Source organism: Hevea brasiliensis, chromosome 8, assembly GCF_030052815.1.
Source record: "Hevea brasiliensis isolate MT/VB/25A 57/8 chromosome 8, ASM3005281v1, whole genome shotgun sequence".
Lineage (NCBI taxonomy): Eukaryota > Viridiplantae > Streptophyta > Magnoliopsida > Malpighiales > Euphorbiaceae > Hevea > Hevea brasiliensis.
Genome location: NC_079500.1, coordinates 99,294,955 through 99,317,237, shown reverse-complemented (window position 1 = coordinate 99,317,237; position 22,283 = coordinate 99,294,955). Strand labels below are relative to the sequence as shown.

At 28.6% G+C, this 22,283-nt stretch overlaps 1 protein-coding gene and 1 long non-coding RNA gene across 2 annotated transcripts; both read right to left on the bottom strand.

Moving 5' to 3' along the window:
• Positions 1 to 806: 806 nt before the first annotated feature.
• On the bottom strand, positions 807 to 2,288 carry LOC131182381 (uncharacterized). The gene is made up of 2 exons (XR_009150724.1): positions 1,712 to 2,288; positions 807 to 980 (listed from the first exon to the last, which is right to left on the bottom strand). It is a non-coding gene; the product is annotated as an uncharacterized LOC131182381 (long non-coding RNA).
• Positions 2,289 to 5,913: 3,625 nt separating this feature from the next.
• LOC110652137 (anthranilate synthase alpha subunit 1, chloroplastic) lies at positions 5,914 to 12,251 on the bottom strand. Its single transcript, XM_058151809.1, has 11 exons — positions 12,015 to 12,251; positions 11,138 to 11,322; positions 10,855 to 11,044; positions 9,741 to 9,892; positions 8,954 to 9,069; positions 8,615 to 8,861; positions 8,464 to 8,520; positions 8,104 to 8,256; positions 7,253 to 7,333; positions 6,699 to 6,785; positions 5,914 to 6,373 (listed from the first exon to the last, which is right to left on the bottom strand). Exons 1-11 carry the CDS (start codon positions 12,154 to 12,156, stop codon positions 6,050 to 6,052), a joined length of 1,734 nt encoding a protein of 577 aa, XP_058007792.1. The 5' UTR covers positions 12,157 to 12,251; the 3' UTR covers positions 5,914 to 6,049.
• Positions 12,252 to 22,283: the final 10,032 nt, after the last annotated feature.

Genomic DNA, 22,283 nt, shown 5'->3' with positions numbered 1-22,283 from the left:
CCAATATCAAGAAAACAAACGGACAGAGTCCGGCCATAAAATGGACTTTCCAACAGGGAGTTTTCGACTCACCCGACCTGTAAACATAACAAATACTCAATTGGGGAGCTCAGCTCACCCTCCACATACTCATATCCTCATAAAAATAAATGGGAGCTCAGCTCCCTCATCCAATCCATCAAACATGCATATCATTATACGTTTACAGGTCCAACATGATAATAATATTACAGACCATAATCAAATAAATACTTCTAACACATGCGGAAATTCTAGGAGTAAATAAGATTACACAAATATCGATAAACAACCTGCGAAGGAGAAAAGCAGATTAACCAAAATAAAATCCTCCTGTAGCCTGAAAAAAATATTGAACAGGAGTGAGCGTTCGACTCAGAGAGTAAAATATCAATTTTAACCATAATCTCTATAACTATCTAAAACTAATGCAACCTGTGGAATGAAATGCAACATCAGCAATAAATTCACATCATAGCATCAAAAAGGTAATTTGGAGCACTCACACACCCTGTAGTATCAATCATAACATATGGGAGCTGATCCCTATCTGACTCTCTTAAATCCAACCAGTGCCGGCCGAATTACTCAAGCTCGGACTTCCACTTAATAACCAAATCGAGGGTCCCGAATTACTCAAGCCGTGACTACCCCTCGAAGGATCGGGTCCCAATTACTCAAGCGTGACTACCCCGTCCTATCCATAGTCCACACCACATCACACGCACGCCAACGCACGCACCGCTCCAAATTACCACAACAACATCCATGGCACATCAGATTATGAATGCAACATAAATCGTGCCTAGAGTTTAACTACATAAATATATGCATATAAGTGATGCATGGGCATGCTTGAACATATAATAATATCGAAATTACAATTAAAATTAATATTCTACTCACAGTACACCGATGACTATTGTGGCTGCTGGATGCAGAAAATAGCTGACCTCGATCACCTAATAATTAAATTATAAATTTATTAGTACTAAGTTAACATAAAACTCTAAAGAGGCAATAGACAGCCTAATTCATGCCGAAAATCTGGCAGAGTCTCCCCTATACCTGGGACCTACCCAACCTGCAAAAATGCTCAAATAATACTTCTAAATTCTCAATTCCCACAATCACATCTCATCAATATCACATGGCCCCTCCTGGGCCCTCCAAATCAGACAATACTCAAAATCTTAAAAATTACGTTTTAGTCCCTATAATTGACATTTTTCAAAAATCCACTCAAACAAGCTCTAAAAATTCTAAAATTTTGCCCCGCGGTCCTTAATAATATTATAAGGCTATTGCAAAATGAATTGTAATTTTCTAGTCACCCATGAATATTTTATTCAAGAATTTTACTCAATTCCATAAGTTTCTAACAGCTAACATATTATTAATTCAACCCAATTTAATATTCACATATTTAAACCTCCATCCTCAAGCTTCAACCAATCATATAAAATTTAAACATCTTAATTTCAAACAATCTTATATGCCTATATGCTAAAAATTTAACTAAAATCCATCCATATTTCTCAAAAATATTCTACGATCACCCAAAAATTCAACTAACACCATAGAATATCTCCAAATAATTTTACTTTCATCATATATTTTTCTTAGAATTTTTCTCCAATTTTTCCTGTTTATTTATGCTCTACAGACAGAGAAATAATAAAAATTGTCTTACCCGAAGTTTATTTGTGTCTCAAAAATTCCAAAAATTTATGAGGAAGCCTCTGGAAGTTGAACCATCTCCATAGCTCACCGGAGCCACCGCCGGCACCACCGCGCACGGTGGTTGGCCGCCGGTCGTCGGCGACATTTGCCAGGTCTGATCATACCACCATGTTCCTCTCCTCTTCCTCAGTCCATATGTGGTCTCGGATCGTCGATCCAACGGTCGGATCGTCGTAGATCTGACGAAAAAGCTTGAAAAACCCGAAACTTCTCTCCTCCATATCTCACTCATCCGACCTCCATTTGCTTCAAAATTGGTATCAAAAGAAAGCTCTCGGAACAAGCTTTCCAACGCCACCGGAATCGCCTCGATCGGACATCGAATGAAGCCGGAATCACGCCGGAAAGCCGCTGCCCACTATGCGCGCGTTTTCTCTCTCCTCTCCCTCTCTTGCCGCCGTTTCTGGTGGTCCTGGACGTCGCCGGAGGGTCGCCGGCCGGTGGGGAGCTGCTTGGGACGTCGCCGGCCGGTCACCGGAGAAAGGAAGAAGAAGAAGAGAGGGAAGGAAAGGGAGAGAAGAGAAAATTGGGGGCTTCCTCCTCGCTTTTGATTTTTTTTTTTAATAAATGTTGGCTGTGACAGTGGAAACCCACTGTCACACGCCAACAGTCAAATCTGTTTTTTTTTTTTTTTTTTTTTTTAATTTCTGGGCTGTTACATATAATTTTTTGTTAAACAAATTATTTTATAATAAATACATTACTTTAAAATTTATTTTCATTTAAAACTATTAATTTTATTCAGAGTATAGGGGAATATCTAAGTAATTTTTATGTAAAATATAAGATACAATTTAAGAAAATAGACCGAGTCTAACTCACTCTCAAAAGCTAGTTCGAGAGAAGCGAAGTATCTAACACCATAAAAGAGGCACACTACCCCTATTCCAAACTAATATGAGATATTAACAACACAATTATTAATTTTTAAACTACAAAGCTTTAAATTATTCTAGAACTTTATTTAGAGTGTGGTTATTGATGTCATATTAAAATGTTGAGTTCTTGAATCTTATTTTTTAAAAAAACCATAAATCTTTAAATTACTCTCAAACTCTATTTACTTAGATTCGGCCTATCATTAACTCAAGACACAAAATATACGGTGAGATCCACTTATTAAATGTAATAATCTGAATTTTAAAATATAAATTTTATATTTTTCTATAATATTTAAATATTATTTTAATATTATCTAACTAATTTATAATTTTGCAATATTTTCATTTATATATATATTTTTAATATTATTTCTAAACATATTTTATAAATTATTTAATAGTCCAATTTTAATGTAAATGATTAGTTTTAAAGATTAATATTAAATCAAATAACAACGTATATTGCTTCATTATTGTTAACTTTGGTTCTAAGATTTGATTTAGTTATTATTAATTTGATTATTATTATTATTATTAGATTATGATCAATATTATTTATTTTATGTTTTATTATTTAATTATAAATATTATTGTATTTTGGGACCCAATTGAAAAGTTTTTAAGACTTATTTGAAAAGTTTTGAGAAGTTTAGGGTCTTAGTAGGTAATTAAAAGTAAAAAAAAAAAACACACACACACACACACAAAACCCAACTACTCTCTCTCTCCCTCCCACGTTCTCTCCTCTCCCTCTTGTCACTCTCTTTCTCCTTCCGTTTTACAGCTGCCGGTGAACCTCCGGCACACAGTGGCAAGCAAAGAAGCACCACCCAAAGAAGCCAGCAAACCGTCAGCCGACCGGAGCAACAATAGCAGCGACGCAGAAGCAAGGTGCTTCTCCTTCAACACGCTTACAGGAAGGAGTTTTCCAGGAGCGATTTCGGCTTCATTTAAAATCTGATTGGGGCATTTTTTTATGTCATTGGAAAGCTTATTCTATGAGCTTGCTTTTGGGATCAATTTCATAGCGTTTGGCGGTCAGATGAATGAGATCAAAAGGAAGAAGTTTCAGGTTTTTGTGACTTTACAGTTAGATTCCGGCCAACCGACCAATTTGGATGATCGAACCTGGAGATCATGATCTACACTCCTCAAGCTTCGTTTTGACACCAATTACGCCTTGATCAGAAATCGAATGGAGAAGATGCTCAATGGATAGCCTAAACTAAATTGACTGATATCAGGCGATCGGAGCAGAGTTTTGATGAACCGTCAGCGAATCCATCACCAACAGTTAGGCACTTGGATTGATGATATCTCACTGGCACCCAGGACGGAGTTTTCGGCTTGATCCAGATGCCTAGTGGTCTATCCCATAATATAGTCAATATTACAGTCAATCCTAGTATTTTTAGATATTCCGGACGCATTCCAAATAGCAGAATTTGCAAAAGTAGTCGCTAACTCAAGTCGTGTAGTTTGTGCCTTGATTAAGTTGGCTGGTTAAATCTGTAAAATGTTCCTAAATTAGTAAAATTAAGTAAACTTTTTTTAATTAATACAAGGACGATGTGGAGGACCTCCAGGAATATTTTTATAATTTTTGAAATGCTGAAAATAATTATTTGGATTGTAGAAGAATTAGGGACTCGAGCTGAAATTTGGAAGATTGAACCTAGATTAGGTTTTTTGTAGGCCCTAGATGGGCATTAGAATTGTTGTTGTGAGCTTGAGGCTTGTGTGTTGTTGTTGTTACATTTTCTTGTAGGGGGGTTAGGATCAGTTATAGAGAAAACTCTGTCAAAATTTCAGCAAGACCTTAGAAATTATTCCTGCTTCTTTAATTAAATTAATTGATTAATTTTGTCAGTAAATTGATAGGGGTCATTGTGTCTGTATAGGTGATCAGTGACGGCTAATCTATCTTCTCTCCAGTCGGACCTGCAATCGGGTCGACCAGTCTGTAAGTTAGATATTAATTATTTTGGTAATTTCAATATTAATTATATATCTGGCATACTCATGTATTTTATAAATATTTAATTATACACATAAATAGTTAATATATTAGGGGCATTTTAATTATTGCATATTTAATTATTATTATTTATTGGTGACTACCGCTCTGAGGATAATTTAGAGCTGGGTGTGTTATTTATATATAGATATGGATATGGATTGGACGGACAGTCACGGCTTGAGCTAGTCTCGCTGGAACCCGGTATTTATGGATATGGAAAGTCGAGATAAGGCACGACTTTGAGTTGATCTAATTGGCCCCTGCATTTGAATTAAGCAAGAGTCTTGCTTAAGTTGAACTCACTACCAAGATTTGGATTAAAAGAGCTGTATAGATGATCAATTCCTATATTTAAATATTGATGTGATACACTGAGTGCGTGAGTAATTCCAAATTATTCTCGTACGAATATTGAATGAATTATTATTATATGTGATGAATGTGTATTTCATAGTAAGATTACACTAGTTTTATATAGCTATAGAAATTGCTTCTATAATCAATATCTAACTCTCTAAGTCAAACGTTCATTCATATTCAAATATTTTTTTCTTAGATTGCAAGAGGAGCGAGTTTATTTTTCGAGTCTAACCTGTATTTTCTTTCATAAGTTGTGATACTTCTTACTTTAATAGTTTTTATTGTGTATATTTATTTATTTATTTATCTATTTATTTAATTACTAAAACTCCGTTATGACAATAATTTATTAATTAATAAAAAATTAATAATATTAAATGGTTTGTACATGTTATTAAGCTAGACTCCCCTAATAGTGGATTTCTAATGGTTATGGGATTAAATTAGCTCAAATAAATTTTTAATATTTTATTTTATTTTGTTATGTTAACATATTAAGCATTGATTTTAATCCTGGTTATGGGTTTGAAAATATGAGAGTTTTATGTCGGCTCAGGTCCTAGTGCCGATCCAACTCGTAAAATTGAATCATAATATTAAATACATAAATCTCTCATATATTTATGTCTTAAATCTATAATAGATCAAATCTAGGTAAAAATTTTCCTCATGCTATAATAAGAAAAAAACACATTATTATGTCATATCGTACTATTACCGGGGGTAAAATTACAAAAGAATACGACAAAGGTTATCTTAGTTGATCAGTATATCTCTAATATCCACCTTCCTAGAAGTTAGAAAACTCAACATCTGTAACTTCAAATACCCGAAGAAATACCAACTGTATTTTTTAGTGAACTTGTTTCTTAAGTCCTGTGTAAAGGACATACGCTGGGCAAAATTCTTTCCCTTTCTATGTGCTTTTCCTTCTCAAGCACGGCTGGCTTACCCACCAAGCATGTTGCTACATGGCAAAGGTAGAGCCGCTTGGAAAATATGTATGAGGATTCAGGGTACAGGCTTCTCATTTCTCAATAAAAGCAGACTCAGCCAAGTCTATGGCACGTGCAAGACCGGCAGCTTTGTTTTGGCACTCACGGTGCTCTTCATCAGGATCACTATCCGCAACTATACCTGCACCAGCTTGAAGGTATGCCACCCATTCACGCCGACTATCAGCATTTTTGTACAGGTACATCGTGTCATATCGTGCTCCCGTCGGGAACACCATTGTCCTAAGTCCCAAGGCAATGTCCATATCGCCTAGGAAGGACACGCCACCAAATCCTCCACTGTATGGGCCTCGCCTGTTAACCTCATACCGGTCTATTAATTCCATTGCCTTCACCTGTGGCACAGTGCCAGAGAAGATCAAAAGAAAGAAGGAAAAGAAAAGGATACATCTAGATAGTCCCAAAGAAAGGGGACAAAGATTTAAAGTTTGAAACTCATCATGAACAACTCAGCCATCAGCAACACATGTAATAGTAATGCAAATGATGAGGCAGGAGGCTGCCAGCTTTAAGCACGTGTTAACAAGCAATATTCTTGCCAACCAATCTTCACCATGTTGGGCCAAAACCAGACACAGTTGGGAGATAGAATTGAAGAATCACTAAAGAATGGAATCATGTTTGTGGTTTGAAAGTGAAGAAGAAAGTTTAACAGCAAACCTTTGGTGCTCCACTAACAGTTCCAACAGGCAAAGCAGCACGCAAAGCATCCCAGCAAGAGAGATTATCCTGTAATTCTCCGGTAACCTGCATTGAAAAGGGGATTATGGTTTTCATCAGTAAAACATGAGCTTTTACTAATTGACCAAAAAGGGAATACGGTCTTCTTTTATCATAGCCTTGGGATCTAGGAATGTTTTGCATCCATATAAATTGAAATCGCTCCAGTTTGTTGTATGCAAAATCAAATAGCGTTAATTAAGTCATATCAACAGCATCATTAAGATGACAATTGAAACTAGGAAATGATCTCATTGATGGAATTATCAAAATGCTTAACCAAAACACATGGTTGACAAGAAGAGGAAAACAGCTAGATGCTAGGAAGCAGAACAGGAGAAAGCATACTAGCTTCAACTTCTAAGACTTGTTTAGAAACATGAAATGACTTTTGCTCAATATTCAAACTACAGAATATAATACTTCAGAGAAATAATAAATATTTTACATAAAAGCTCAACCTACATTTAGATACCATAAGAAGAGATTCTCACCGTGGAGCTTATATGCATGACATGGGAATATCTTTCAACATTCATGAGTTTTTCCACTGTCACAGAACCATATTTTGAGACCTGCACAGAAAAAAATAATGAAAAAGATTGCCTGGTGCATAATTTTACTGCATCATCGAGATTAATATGTCCGCTATTTGATGCTTAAAAGTTTAATAAAAAATTTTTTATTTGGACACAAATGCCACAGCAAATACTACAATACTTCCCACAAATAAAAGGGAAGAAACAAAAAAATAATTCTGCACTATAATATTTTCTGTCAGGGAAAAAGATAAGGAATTAAGCTCAGAACAAATAAGAGAACAGGATAACAGAGATAAGAATTAAAATCTGCATAATTATCAGTTAAAGAACACAATAGCAGATACATCCTTAGTAACGCATCATTGTACAGACAAGAAAATATCATCCTCTTTGTCGATTTCTATAGACAAGCAAAAGAAGGCATATGATTCTCTGGACATTAATGAAACTGGAATTCTGATTATTTCGATATCAATTCCTTAGACAATGAAAAACAAAGAAATTTTGATATCAATTCATTTAAAAATGGAAAGCAAGGAAAATGACAACCAGCTACTTTCAGCATACAGAAAATTGTTAAATAATGAAAGTTGATAAAAGAAATTTCCTAATTCACACTAGTGATTGACCGAGCAGTATAAGCCTTTGGAAAAAAAAAGGAAAGAACATACAACGCAGACCAAGAAAGAACAAAAAAGAAGTGTATTAAATTATCCAGCTAAAATTGACAGAAGCACAATATAACATGAATATATGAGCTCTGAGAAATGCAGAGTAACATCCACAATAATTAGTTTTATGACCTTTCCAACATCATTTCTGCCCAGATCAACCAGCATGATATGCTCTGCACACTGCTTTGGATCATTTAGTAGACGCCCCTCCAACATCTCATCTTCTTCAGTTGTTTTCCCTCTTCTGATAGTTCCAGCTAACGGCCGATTAACTATCTTATTCTGTTTTATCAAGGTAACAGTTAAAAGCTCATAAATGTTAATGAGATTCAGCATATAATCAAATGAACACTAGAGTTCATAGAAATATTTTTAACTTGCTCAAATATAAGAAAAGAAATAAGAGATCAAAACTAAGCATGGAGCAAGTCATTACATGAGGAAGTCTCATATCATACTGGTAAGAAATGCTTCAGCAATATTTCATACCTTCTTTACACGTGTAAGAATTTCTGGACTTGAGGCAACTAGAATACAGCCTCTGGCCTGGAAAAGCAGCTTAAAATTTGTATTACAAGAATGTGTCAAAGATGCATAACTAGCCAAGGTGATATATAGCTTCACAGAAGAAAGAACTTACTTGCAAGTAAGTCATGTAAGGACTGGGATTCACAACTCTCAGTGCCCTATAGACTTCAAATGGGTCAGCAAATGTTCGGCGTTCAAAACGCTGACTTAATACTATCTGGAATATATCTCCAGCCAGAATGTGCTCTTTGGCCTTTAATACTGCCCCCTTATACTCTTCGCATGCCATGTTGGAATTTGTCAATGAGGGGCCAAAATGGCGAGTTTGTAAGTTTACAACTCCTGCAGATAGCCTTGGGCTAAAAATTGACAATTCCAGGAAAAAAAAAAGTAAATGAATTTCAGTGGAAGCCAATGGAGTAATATGGTAAAGAATACAACAGTAACTCACTGGTCAATATCCTGCAATCTGGCCAACAATTTTTCTAATCGCTTGATTCCATCAGAGTAAGCATCTTCCACAGAGGAATGTCTCTCCATCCTCACCCAGTGGATCACATGGACTTTCTGAGAATAAGTAAATTCATATTAAGAACCTCTAAATACAATATGCCCAGTAAAGGTAGCTGGAGAACTTAAGGAAAATTTTCTCCACATATTATTAACTAAAACCCTTGACATAGAGATTCTTTAATCTATAATCTTTGATCCAAATCCTAAGAAAGACTTAGAAGCACCAAATGGAGAGACAATAACCAACTCAACTCGACTCCTTTGAACCTTAAATCTGAATCTATTGGGATCAATCATACAAAACATTTATCCTCCATTCCAATCACTTTAGGGTTACATCTGCAGAGAGGTCTAGATCTACTAAATCCTTTCTCCTTTTCAACCCAATGGAGAGATATACGTTGCCAAATATAATGTGAAGCATTTATTGAACTTGCCATATTCACTTACTCTATCAAGAGTTATTTTTTCACTTTTCCCCCTATTTTTCTATGATTTAAGAATGTGACTTGATCATTCCTAACTGAAACAACCCTTTAATACCTACTTTATCAACAAATACTAAAAGTGTCTTTACACATTCAAGCGGAAGATGTTATAGAATATCAACTCTGGATGTTATAGAAATGAGAAAATGTAGGTCGTAACCAGGCAAAAGATCAAGAACCATGTTTAATAATCCTATGAAGAGTGTACACAGTGATAGTACGCTAGAACAAGAATACCTTCTCCACATGATCAAATACAATCACATCATCATATAGGCCAAGGTGTATGTCCGCCAGATTTCTGTCATCCTTAGGAGCGCTTGAAAACGGAAGCTTTTTCTTCTCCACATATCGTACTGTATCATAAGAAAAATAGCCAACCCAGCCACCTAGGAAGGAAAGAAATTATCAGTAGTAAGGTGGGTAGGCTTTGTATAGAAACTAATCAACAATGTCTAGTCATACAGATTGGCCATCATATAATCGAAAAAACACGGAAAGATAATAATATCACTTATCAATAAAGATTTATAATTCTTGAAACAATACACCAACCTACCTACTGAGAGGAAGAGTGGATTTCAGACAGAATGTTCAACATGCAAATAAAGAACCTCAAAAAAAAAAGGCAAATACACACGTACACAACGTATCTTACCTTTCAAGCCATAAATCAACTTCATAAAATTCATTAAACATGTATGTGCTTTGGCACACACGCTCTAGAGACATGCCAGCCTGTGTGCATATGCATGAAGAAACATGGGTGACTATAAAGCAATGGACAATGTACTCAGCATCTTTATGGAAACAAGAGAATATATCGAGATCACATCCAAAGTTATTCCTATTTGTCATATTTGGCACTGTTAAAGGTTGGCATTACTACTGAACACTACATTCTTTTCACATTTATATTTCTCATGGATACATATGGAATGGTGCTGATGAATTCCATAAAAAGATTAGCAGAGCCGAATAACTCCAAAATTTCATTTTTCTGCAGTTCATTCTGGTTAGTCTCTTTCTCTCCTCTTCTTTCTTTTCATGCGCTATCATGCAAGGTACATTAATTCCATACATGTTTGAAATTAACAATAAATTGCATTCAAACAATTTGATAACTCATATTTTTGCACCAATTATAATATAGCACAGTGACATTAAGTCATTGCATACTACATCATTTGATATTGGGCACAGCAAACCAAGCATCCAATCATTAGATAAAATTTTCAGTAGTAGTTTAATTAAGCTGTATGTTCAAATACTTGATAAGTTCTGATTGAGTTGTGCATTGAAAAACTAAAATTCATTATGGAACATTCAATTCATCTACAGAGTTTCTTACCACAAAAAGTTTCTGGAAGTTCAGCAATTACTTGGGGTTTCCAGCCCTCTGAAATTTTTCTTGGTATTGTCATTGGATCTTCAACAAACTCTTCAGTCAGAGACCCTTCTTCATGGTCCATTATTGTAACCTTATTTTCTTTCGCCACAATTTCAATTGATGGCTGAGCTCCAATGACACTGTAGCGTCCCTGAAGCCATTAGTACAGCATTAATAATAATTATATATAATCTAAGAGACTCTTACATGTATACAAAACAAAGAAAGAATGGACAGTTCTTACAACACTTGAAACCCGAAAACCAGGCTCTACAGACTCGTAAAGGAAGCTTGGAGCCTCTCTATCATCTTCTTTAACCAGGCATCGGTAAGCAGTAACCGGAGTTAGCTGGTCAGAGAATATGGAACTGTGAAGTGGCACCAAATTTCCATGTTTAGCAGCTTCTGCGAACCTCGCCTCATCAGCAACTAAAGAAAACCAAATCAGAAAAAAATCAAATTTCTAAATAAGGGTCCTAAATTTAACTTGCAAATCCTCAAATTAAATAATTTAACATGCAAATCCTCAAATTAAATACTAGATCACTTAAACACAAAAGGGATAAAAAGAGTATTCAACTGATTCTATTTAGCCATTTTTAATTATTTAATGAATTTTCAAAGAAAATAAAATGGCATAAAAAAAATAAATAATCTTATTAATTAAAAGTTAAACGAATTAAATTATACTTTATACCACCTTATTATTCTCAGCAAGGAAATTTTCAACCAAGAATGTCAAGGAACATAAATTTCGAATTCTTTTTCTTTTTATGAAAAGCAGTAACATTAAAGTACATGCTTCATTCAAACACAAAATTTCTGTCTCTTCTGAATTTTGCTTCTCTTTTCTCGAGTTTTCTTAGTAACCAAACTGAAGCTAATAAAAAAAATTTAATAACAAGAAACCAAATTCGAATCAAAATATAAAGAACTACATTTTAAAATTCTCAATAGCAGCAGCTAAAACCAGTAAACCACTATTCAAAAAAAATCCTATTCAATTAGAAAACCAGTAAAATAAAAAACACATGCAAAAAAAATAAAATAAAATAAAACTCAAACCTTTCCTTTTTTTTTTTTCTTTCTCTCACATTCCTCAGCAACCAAACTGAATTTACCTAATGAAGAGCTCAAGCGGGAAATGCACTTGAGTGGACGGACACAAGCGAGGGAGCTCGGAGGCCGTCTTCTTGTGGAAATGACGGTGGAGAAGGAGGAGGGAAGTGGAGAGAGATGGTGAGAGAAGGCTAGGGATTGCATTGTCGAAGTAGCAGAAACAAATGGTAGCAGAGAGAAACGCTCGGTGTTATGCAGTGGCAGTTGCTCTTCTTTGCTTGCTTGGTTTGTCTCTGTGTCTCCCTCTTGTTATTATATAGGCCAAGGGCCAAGCGAAGGGACAGTAGGGAGAGCCTGTCAGCCTGTGGTGGTGCCAGCTTTTAAAAAAACATTATTTTATTGTTTTAAAATTTTATAGTTAAAATATAAAAAAATAATAATAAATATTTTTAAAATAATATTTTTTTAATAAAATTTAGACAAAAATAGAAGCAATTCATATAAATATGAGAAATTTACTATTTAATATTTTTATTTTATTAAAATTAATTATTTAAAATTTTTATTTATAAAAATATATTAATTAATTCTCATATTTTTTACTACCTTCTAATTTTAGTTTAGATTAAAATTTTTATTAATTAATATAAAAATCACATAATTTAAGATAAGTAATTTCATAAAAATATAAATAGGATTTTTTTAAAGATTAAATTAAGTAGTTAAGTTAATAAAATAAAAGAAATTTATTTTTTTAATCATGAATTCGTTCATTAATTAATTAAATAATGTAGCCTTTTTTGGTTTTTCTTTTAAAGTAATTCTTGCTCATCACTTGATTTAGTTTCCATTTGAGGGTTGGCAAATTAAAAGTGTTTATAGTAAGAAATATTAAACCATTAGATATACTTTCTATAGTCAAGGTGAGTAATTTCTTTAATATTTATGAATGTGTTTACCTTTTTTAGACAAAGTATAATTTTGAATTTAAGGTTCTATTTATTTCATAAAAATATTTTTTTAAAAATATTTTTATATATTTTTTAATATTTAAGATACAAAATAAGTTAATGAAAAATATTTTTTTTAGTCAAAGATTTCATGGAAAATATTTTTTTAAAAAATATTTTTTAACGTTTGAAGCACTTAGAAAAATGAGTTAATAAAAATTATTTTTTAATCAAAGAGAAAACTAAGTTATTTTAAGAAAAATAACTTTCTTGTCTTAAAAACTAAATGATTCTTCATTTTATAAAATTTAATAATCTTATTGAAAGTTTCGCTTGTTTCATAGAAAATAATTTGTATATATAAAAATGTATTTTTCATAAAAATATTTTTTATTATTTAGTTATAATATTAATTAATTATATATATTTATTTCATGTATGTATAAGTGTGTTTATATTTTAATAAGACTATCAAAATATAAAAAATAACTTTCTCTTTTTAAAAATAAAAATATTTTTCTTAAAATGATTTAATTTTTACTTTGACCAAAAAAAATATCTTCGATCTACTAATTTTCTTGAATGACTCAACACAAAAAAAATAGAAAATATTTTCTTTTTCGTGAAATAAACAGAACCTAGAGTGTAAAAATATTTTTCATTTAGTTGTAATGTTAAATTAATGTTATGCATTTATATATAAGTATTTTTATATTTTAATAAGATTATTAAATTTTAAAAAAATAAAAAATAATTTTAAGATTATCAAATTTTTAAAAAATAAAAAATAATTTTCTCCTTTAATAAAAAAAAGTTATTTTATTTAAAAATGACTTAATTTTTATATAAAATATTTTTTAAAAACTTATTTTTTAAAATATTTCAAACTCTAAAAAATAAAAAAAAATATATTTTTAATGAGACAAACGGAGAATATAAGCTAATTAACAATCTTAAGAGTTCAAAATTAAAAATTCATGAAAGCTTTAGTCTAAAAATTACCAATTTAGTAATAAAATTAATTACAATAATAGAAATAAGAGAATAAAAATTAATTAAATAATATATAAGAGAGATTAATATTTTAATAATATTTTGAAATTTGGTGGCATAAACTTCTAAAAGCCAACATTTGGATTCAAAAAGTTAAAATTTTTAGCTTATATAACTTTTAATTATAAAAGTCAAAAGCCAGTTTTATTTTTTTTTATTTTCTAAGAGTATGTTTGGTTAAGTTTTAAGAGAGGAAGGAAAATAAAAGAAGGAAAATATTTTTTATTTTTCATTCTTTGTTTTCTCTCCTTGTGTTTAGATGAATGAAAAATAAAAGAGGGAAAGTAAAAGAGTTGACATTAAAATCTAGTTTTTTTTCTTTGATTTCTTAGTTTCTCTCCAATTTGGAGAGAAAATAACTAAAGAAAAATAAAATTTATTTTTCTTCCCTTCTTTATTTTCCTTCTCTTATCCAAACAATGAAAAAGTCTTTTCAAAGTTATTCCTCCCTTATTTATTTTCCTTCCTCTCTCTTTTCTACTTATCCAAACAAAGTGTAAATGCTTATATTAAATAATATATTTTTTAGAAATTAAAATTGAATTTTAAATTTAAAAACTCTAATTAAATTATTAATATTTTTTTCAAAATTCAATCAGATTTAGCAATTGCATCAATTTAATTGATTTGCTTTGTCAAAATTAATATTAAAAAATTAAAAATATTAAATTAATATATTTATAATTTTTAATAAATCAACCTTTTCCACGTGAATATTATTACCTCCTTATTATATTCAATGAAATTGGATAAGACCGCCTTTCGTATCTTTGGAAATTCGATTTCTTGCAGATATTTTGCGTGGGCTTGCTTCCTCAATCAATCTTGCACCTGCTTCACGTGCTCCATTAATAGCCATCTAATAAAAAAAATTAATCAGGAATTCAATAATTAATTACGACAAGATATTTTTTTTAGGTAATTTTATAGAATTTAACTCAATTAATTAATTTTTTTATTAATTTTCATATTTAAAAATTTAATAAATGAAAATTTTAATTTTTTAATTAAAAAAATAATTAAAAAAATAAAAATCACGTGATAATTGAATTAAATTCTGTACTTTTAAAAGATTTTCACCCTTTCTTTTATTTTTGTTCCTTCCTTTACTGTATACTCTCCACCTTTTTTTTTATTTTTGCTTTGTTTTTATTTTAAATTTTTATTTAAATAATTCATCTTGAATTTATTTGAATTTATATTATGTTTTTACTTAATAAAAATGTTATTTATTTCTGGGCAGTAATCATCTCTCCTGTGCAGTACAATATCTTTTCATACATTGCAAGACAATATTTTCACCAAATTTTATATTTTATTTTTCTATCTTTCTATGACAATTATGTGATTAGATTAATAATTATCTTTTTTAAATGTTAATATTCTATTCGATAATAATTTTTAAAGTATTATTTAATATTTTAATTTTAATTAAAATATTATCTTTTTTATTTATACTATTCAGTGATATTATATGTACAATAATATTTAGAGATTTAGACAGTGATTTATAAAAAATTACTTCTCCTAAATTTTAGAGATTAAATAAGTAATTTTTATCAGAGTCAATAAGATAATATAACTATTTTAATTTTAACAGTTACTTCAATAATTATTTTTACTGAATACTTCTGTTTCAAATCACTATATAAATACTTAACCAACTATAACTAATATTTAATTACTGACAATTGACAGTTACTAAAATAGCTAATATTATTATATAAGTCTATAACTTATAAGGTTATTTAACCATTGATTTTTTAATCTTTCTTCCAAACACAATCTAAATAATATTTTAATCATATAATATATTTATTTAATTTTTAATCATATATGTGTCTTTTAATTAAAAATTATATACTTAAGAAATATATATATAATAAAATAATATACTTATCAAGGGATATATATATAATTTTTTTTAATATTTTTGATGTTGCAATTTTAAAATTGTTTTTCTCTTTTAAAATAAACACAAAAAATGTGATAATTTTAGATTCAATTATTGAGACTTGAACTAATATAGGAATAAAAATCGAAAATTGATTTCAATTCTAATTTCTAAAAATTAAAAAAATAAAAATGAAGGTTTATTTCTGATTCCTAAGTTGAATTGAATACGAAACCATAACCAAAAACCCCTAGTACTGGATAAATTGACCGTAGGGTCACCTTCACTGCCTCACCTTCTTTTGTTCCCATCCACTTAAGCCTATATTTCATTTATTCTATTAATTATGGCTTACAAAAATCTGTACACATCATTTTTTTTTTCATCCAAATAAAAAGTACCATGTGAATTAAATTTAAACGTGTCCTAGCCCTGTTATTTTTATTTTATTTTTATTTATTCTCTTTTTTATATTCTTCTTCTTTTTTTTTTCTAGTGAGTACTTCGACTCTAAATTTGGGATAAGACACTACTGAGTACTCTTTTAATTTGGTTACTCTTCCTTTAGGGGTGTTAACGTCTGGAGAAGAGACTTCTCGACAACTTACTGAGTTGATGAAGGCCGTGACACTGGTTGGTGGAGAGGGGGAGATAGTCATAGGTCTCAAGCCCTCAAGCCCATATGTTGGGGTGACAATTTTAGACACGAATCTCGAACACGATACGAACACGACACGAAAATATAGGGTTTGGGTTAGACTTATTCGTGTTCGTATCGAATTCGTGTCAACCCATTTATGACACAGTTGTAATCGTGTCGTGTCACGGGTTAACCCGCTAACCCGACTTGATACGTTTATGACACGATTTAATATTCGTGTCATGTGTTGACCCGTGACTCACTAATCCATTTGACCCACTATGACCCATGAACCCACTTATGTAGCGTGTTAAATGGGTTAAATCGTGTCAAACCATGTTAAATGAATTATTTCTTGTTAAATGGGTCGTGTCGTGTTGAATACACCTAATACAATTTAATATTAATCGTGTCGTGTCGTGTAATCCGTATAATAAAAGGGTCGTATTCGTGTTTAAATTTTTGACACGATTTGTTAATCGTATCATATTCGTGTCAACATTAATCATATTCGTATCGCGTATTGACACAATACGAACACGACCTATCAATCTAAATTGCCACCCCTACCCATATGAATTCGAGAATAAGGCTTCCCATTAAAGTTGAAAAGAGAGGCAATGAAAAGGGCTCTGAGAGTCTGTATGATAGCTAGTTTACTCACTCGGGATGAAATCGAACAGATTATAGAGGAGCATCAATTTCATTTCATATTTTATATACATGTGTATAGAGCATATAAGAGACGATTTTAATATTATTAAATTAAAATTTATTAATTATATTTTTTAATATAATTATAATGTAAATTAAAGATTTTTAATCAAATGATATTGAAATTATTTTTAAAGTAATAAAATTTTAAATTCAAACTTTATCAAAGCTAATTGACAAAAAAAAGTCTTATTCTTATTATTATCTTATTTGGGCATAAAATTTAATTTAGCCATTGTTATTCATGTGCAATTAATTATATTATTAATTTTTCTTATTTTTTAAATTTATTAAAAATTTAATTCAAATTAGTTACCAAATCGACTACCATTGGTTGAAAAGTGAAGTTGGATTTTAGGGGAATTGATTGATGTCCACCTCAGTTGCGTTGGTCACTGAAAATGACCGATATAAACGCCAACGATCTCGTGATATTGCGCGTCGCTAAAAATAGGAGGAAGTGCAGGGGATGAACGTGAATGGTACTGCGACCCGTCCTTTTATTTATTTATTTATTTATTTTTAAACTTAATCTAGCATAATACTTTAAAATCAAAAAAAAAAATCAGTAAAAAGTCTATTTTAATTCTTAAAGCATAAGTAAATAATCCTATAAATTTTTGAAGTATTTTAAAATATCATAAAATAAATATTTTAAATTTAAAAAATAAATTATAAAAATATTAAATTATAATTTATTTTTAATATAAATTTAATTAATATTGTGTATAAAAATTTTTTAGTTCACGAAATTTTTATTAATAATTATGTATATCTAATTTCTAACATCTTAATAAGTATTTATTATATTTTAAAATAGATTAATAAGTTATTTTTCACAGATTCAAAATATTTTATAAATAAATTTTTTAAATTATTATATAAATAATAATTACGATACGATAAATTTTTATTAAAATATTATAAATTAGATATATAATATTATTGATGATGATTTGTGCATTAAAAGATTTTCGTATATGATTTTAATTATATTTATATTAAAGATAAATTATAATTTAATCTTTAAATTATAATTTAATTTTATTTATTTATTTTTAAAAGTTAAGAGACTTATTTATTTATAAAATAATAAAAAAAATTTATTTAATATATTTTTAAAATTTTTAAAATTTATTTAATTATTTTTAAAAATTAAAAACTTAATATTTTAAAAACTTAAATCAACATAACATTAAGAATTTAAATAAGCGTTTTACCATTAAAAATATATAATTTATTCACGTGATTCAATGAAATAGGCCTCATTTTAATGTACTCGAACGATTATGACTCAAGAAAGACTAGTGTCGGTCGGGTGCACCAGGGCCCTAGCTGCTGTTGATGGTTGACTGAGATCAAGTCAACGTTGGCCTACGTCCAATTCCACGTTGTCATTGCAAACAAATCAATCCACTTTTCTTTGAATTATTTTTAATAAATTAATTAAATTATTTATTTAATTTTCACCTAAATATTAAATAATTAATTTTTTTAATAAAAAAGTAATATTTATCAATTACCTTCTAACGCACTCTAAATAAATTAAAAATTAATTGAATCCTAATTCATTATTCTCAAAGAAAATCATGTAAAATTTTTCTCTGTTTCAACTTACATCTTATGGAAAAAGCAATTTTTTTTTAATTTTTAAAATAAAATAATACATTATGAAATAATATATCAATTACATTCGCTTACATTTAAAGAAATCAATTCAGAACTAGCCATTGGCCAACCCCAACTTTCCGAGCACTACTCTTTGTGGGGGTTCGTATTCATTGATCATTTTCACGAGAAGTGGCATTAAATAAAGGGAGAGAGAGAGAGAGAGCAGATAAATTCCATTTTAGCAGAGGTTCTTAGTGCTCATATCATATGCATTTGATGCATTAATTACTCGTCTTCTTTTTAAGCTACTCATTCCCACCCTGACCATGAACTTGCCTGATATCAAACTATGAGTGCAGGGCTAAAGCTCCACTACACTCATATATAAGGGAGAATTTAAATTTGATTTTTGAAAAATGTATTATTTAAAGGAATAATTATGAATTTTTAAAAAATTTATAAATTTTATTATAAGTGCATGAAATGAAATTATTAACATAGTGCACTGATTAGAGCAAAAAATTTATGTTTTATAAATTAAAAAAATTCATAATAATTTATATAATTTTGAGTACAAATAACATAATTATTAAAATTAAAATTCATCAGACTAATTATTCTCTAATTTTTAAATCAAATGTTTAAGTCCTGAATTTTATAAAATGAAAGAATTTATAAACCAGGCAATATTTTTCTTATGAATATTTCATATAATATATTTTTAATTATTAAAATGGCTAAAATATTAGTTTTTATAAAAGTTTAATTTTAAGAAAAAGAGATTTTCTTTAACATCACATCTCATTTCTTAATTCCAAAATAGTTTTATATATATATGCATTTTGTTTATGTTCGATTTATATGGACTTGAGATATAAAATATATAATAGGTCTCACTTATTAAATACATAGATCTTATTTACCGTCTTCATATATATATATATATATATATATATATATTTGCTATAACTTTTAACAAATAATGATAGAGGTTTATAATAATTTTAAATTTATATGGGTTTTTTTTTTTGCCATTAAAATTTAGTAGAAATATTTTTTTAATAGTAATTTAATTCGGTATTCATTCATGATTGTATTGGCTTTTTATATGACATTGTTATATTCATTAATTATTTTTCATTTTAATTGTCACTGACTTATCTATCTTCCTATTATAACTCAATTTTACGTTATAGCCTTATTTAATAACTCAATTTTTATATTATTTATACAGATATAGATTTATATAAATGTTATGTTAAGAATTAGAAAATCGAAAGGTCATACTAATAAATAATTACCGATAATAATATGACAATAAATTTAGTAAGATCAACAAAATTTATTTAATATATTCATATTAATTATTGAAAATTAATGATAAAATTGTTTATAAAAATTAATGATAAAATATAGAAAAAATATATATGCATTAAAATTATAGGCAATGACTTAGTTATTTATTGTATTTTTAATTATTTATGCTTATTAATTTTAAATTTAAGGATTTTTGTAATTATGATTCACAAATATAATTATGTTAATTTTATTTAAATTTTAATATTAAGTGTTAACAAATTAAAAAATAACATATTAATTAGTGGTGTTAATAAGATTAAAAAAATGTTATTTAATATATGCATATTAAATATTATTATTAATAAAAATGTATTTTTTGTAATTATAATTCATAAATATAAATGTATATTAATTTTATTTAATTTTTTATGTTAAATATTAAGAAATTAAAAGGTCATATAATAATTAGTTGCAATAATAAGACTAATAAATTTCAATAATATATACCTATTAATTATTATTAATGATAAAAATATAAATATTATTATTATTATCAATGAATTTAATTTAATTTAATATATATATATACATATTAGAATTTATTTTTTATTAATTATAAAAATGTAATTTTTTGCTAAGTATAATTCACAAGTATAGATATGCATTAATTTTATTTAAATTTTTATATTAAATATTAAAAAAGTAAAAAGTCAAATATTAATTAGTGATAATAATAAGGCTAATAGATTATATATATAATAAGTCCAATAAAATTTATTTAATAATACATGTTAATTATTTTTAATGATAAAAGTATATATATTTATTTAATATTATTATATTCATATTAATTATTATTATTAATGAATTTTATTTAATTTTATATACATATTAGAAATTAATCATTATTAATGCTATTATAATTTATAAATACAAATATATATTTATTTTTTTTAAATTTTTATATTAAGCATTAAGAAACTAAAATTCACATATTAAATAATAATAATAATAACAAAATTTATATATTAAACAATAATAAAAAAAAATAAAAAATCACATATTAAATATTAGTAATAATAAAATATAAGGATAAAATTGACAAATGAAAAAAGATTTAATAGAGTGTCGCTAGTCAATTTTTAGTGAACTTATTTTAGAGATCATCTTTTATGTAGATAGATGGGAAGAACGTGGCAAACACGACACGTGACGCTGACGTGACAAAATGCTAATACAATATCATTAATTTTAAGAGCGTGCTGTGTCGCCAGATCAGTATCAAATCGTCCTTCTGATTCTATATATCAACACATGTCGTTTAATGATTTGCCCAAAAAAGTAAAGAGTATTAAATTGATGAAAATTAAAGTACAGCCACTCTTATATCAAAGCACCAAACCACTACTTTCCCAAAGAAAATGGCTAAGAGCCTTGTTTGGTCTGAACACTGACACCTATTTATTTTGTCGACTACCCCAATTTGTTCCTGTGTGAGCTGGGTGGATACTATCCAATTTGAATTAAATAAATTAAATTAAATTATTTTAATTTAATAATTTAATTTAATTTTTAAAAAAATTTAATTTAATTTTTAAAATTAAAAATTTTAATTATTTTTATTCAATTTAATTTAAAAAAATTAATTAAATTAAATAAAATTAAATTATTTGATTAATTTTTAAATTAATTTATTTTTATAAAAAATTTATAAATTATATATAATTTTTATATATATATAAATTATTTAATTTTATTAATTAATAATTATTAAGGTCAAAATCATATTAAATAACTTAATAATCATGTTTAAATTAAAAAACTCATCAAAACTCAAAATCGATCAATTTCGAACCGAATCAAACTGAAATAGAGTGATTCAATTCAATTTAATTTTTCATTAATTTCGATTCGATTTAATTTTTAAAATATAATAATTTGATTAATTCAATTTTGATGATTCAGTTTAGTTCAATTCGGTTTGAATTGAATGCTTAGCCCTATATGTGACACCTTTGTACATGTGGAACTTAAATGTCCATCAAACATGCATTATCAAACATGTGATATGTGCTACCTCCAACAAGTTCTGGTATAAAATGCAGAAAAATAGAAATCCTGAAAGTAATTTTCACCATTATATGCTTCGCGTGGCTCAAAAGGTAAAACA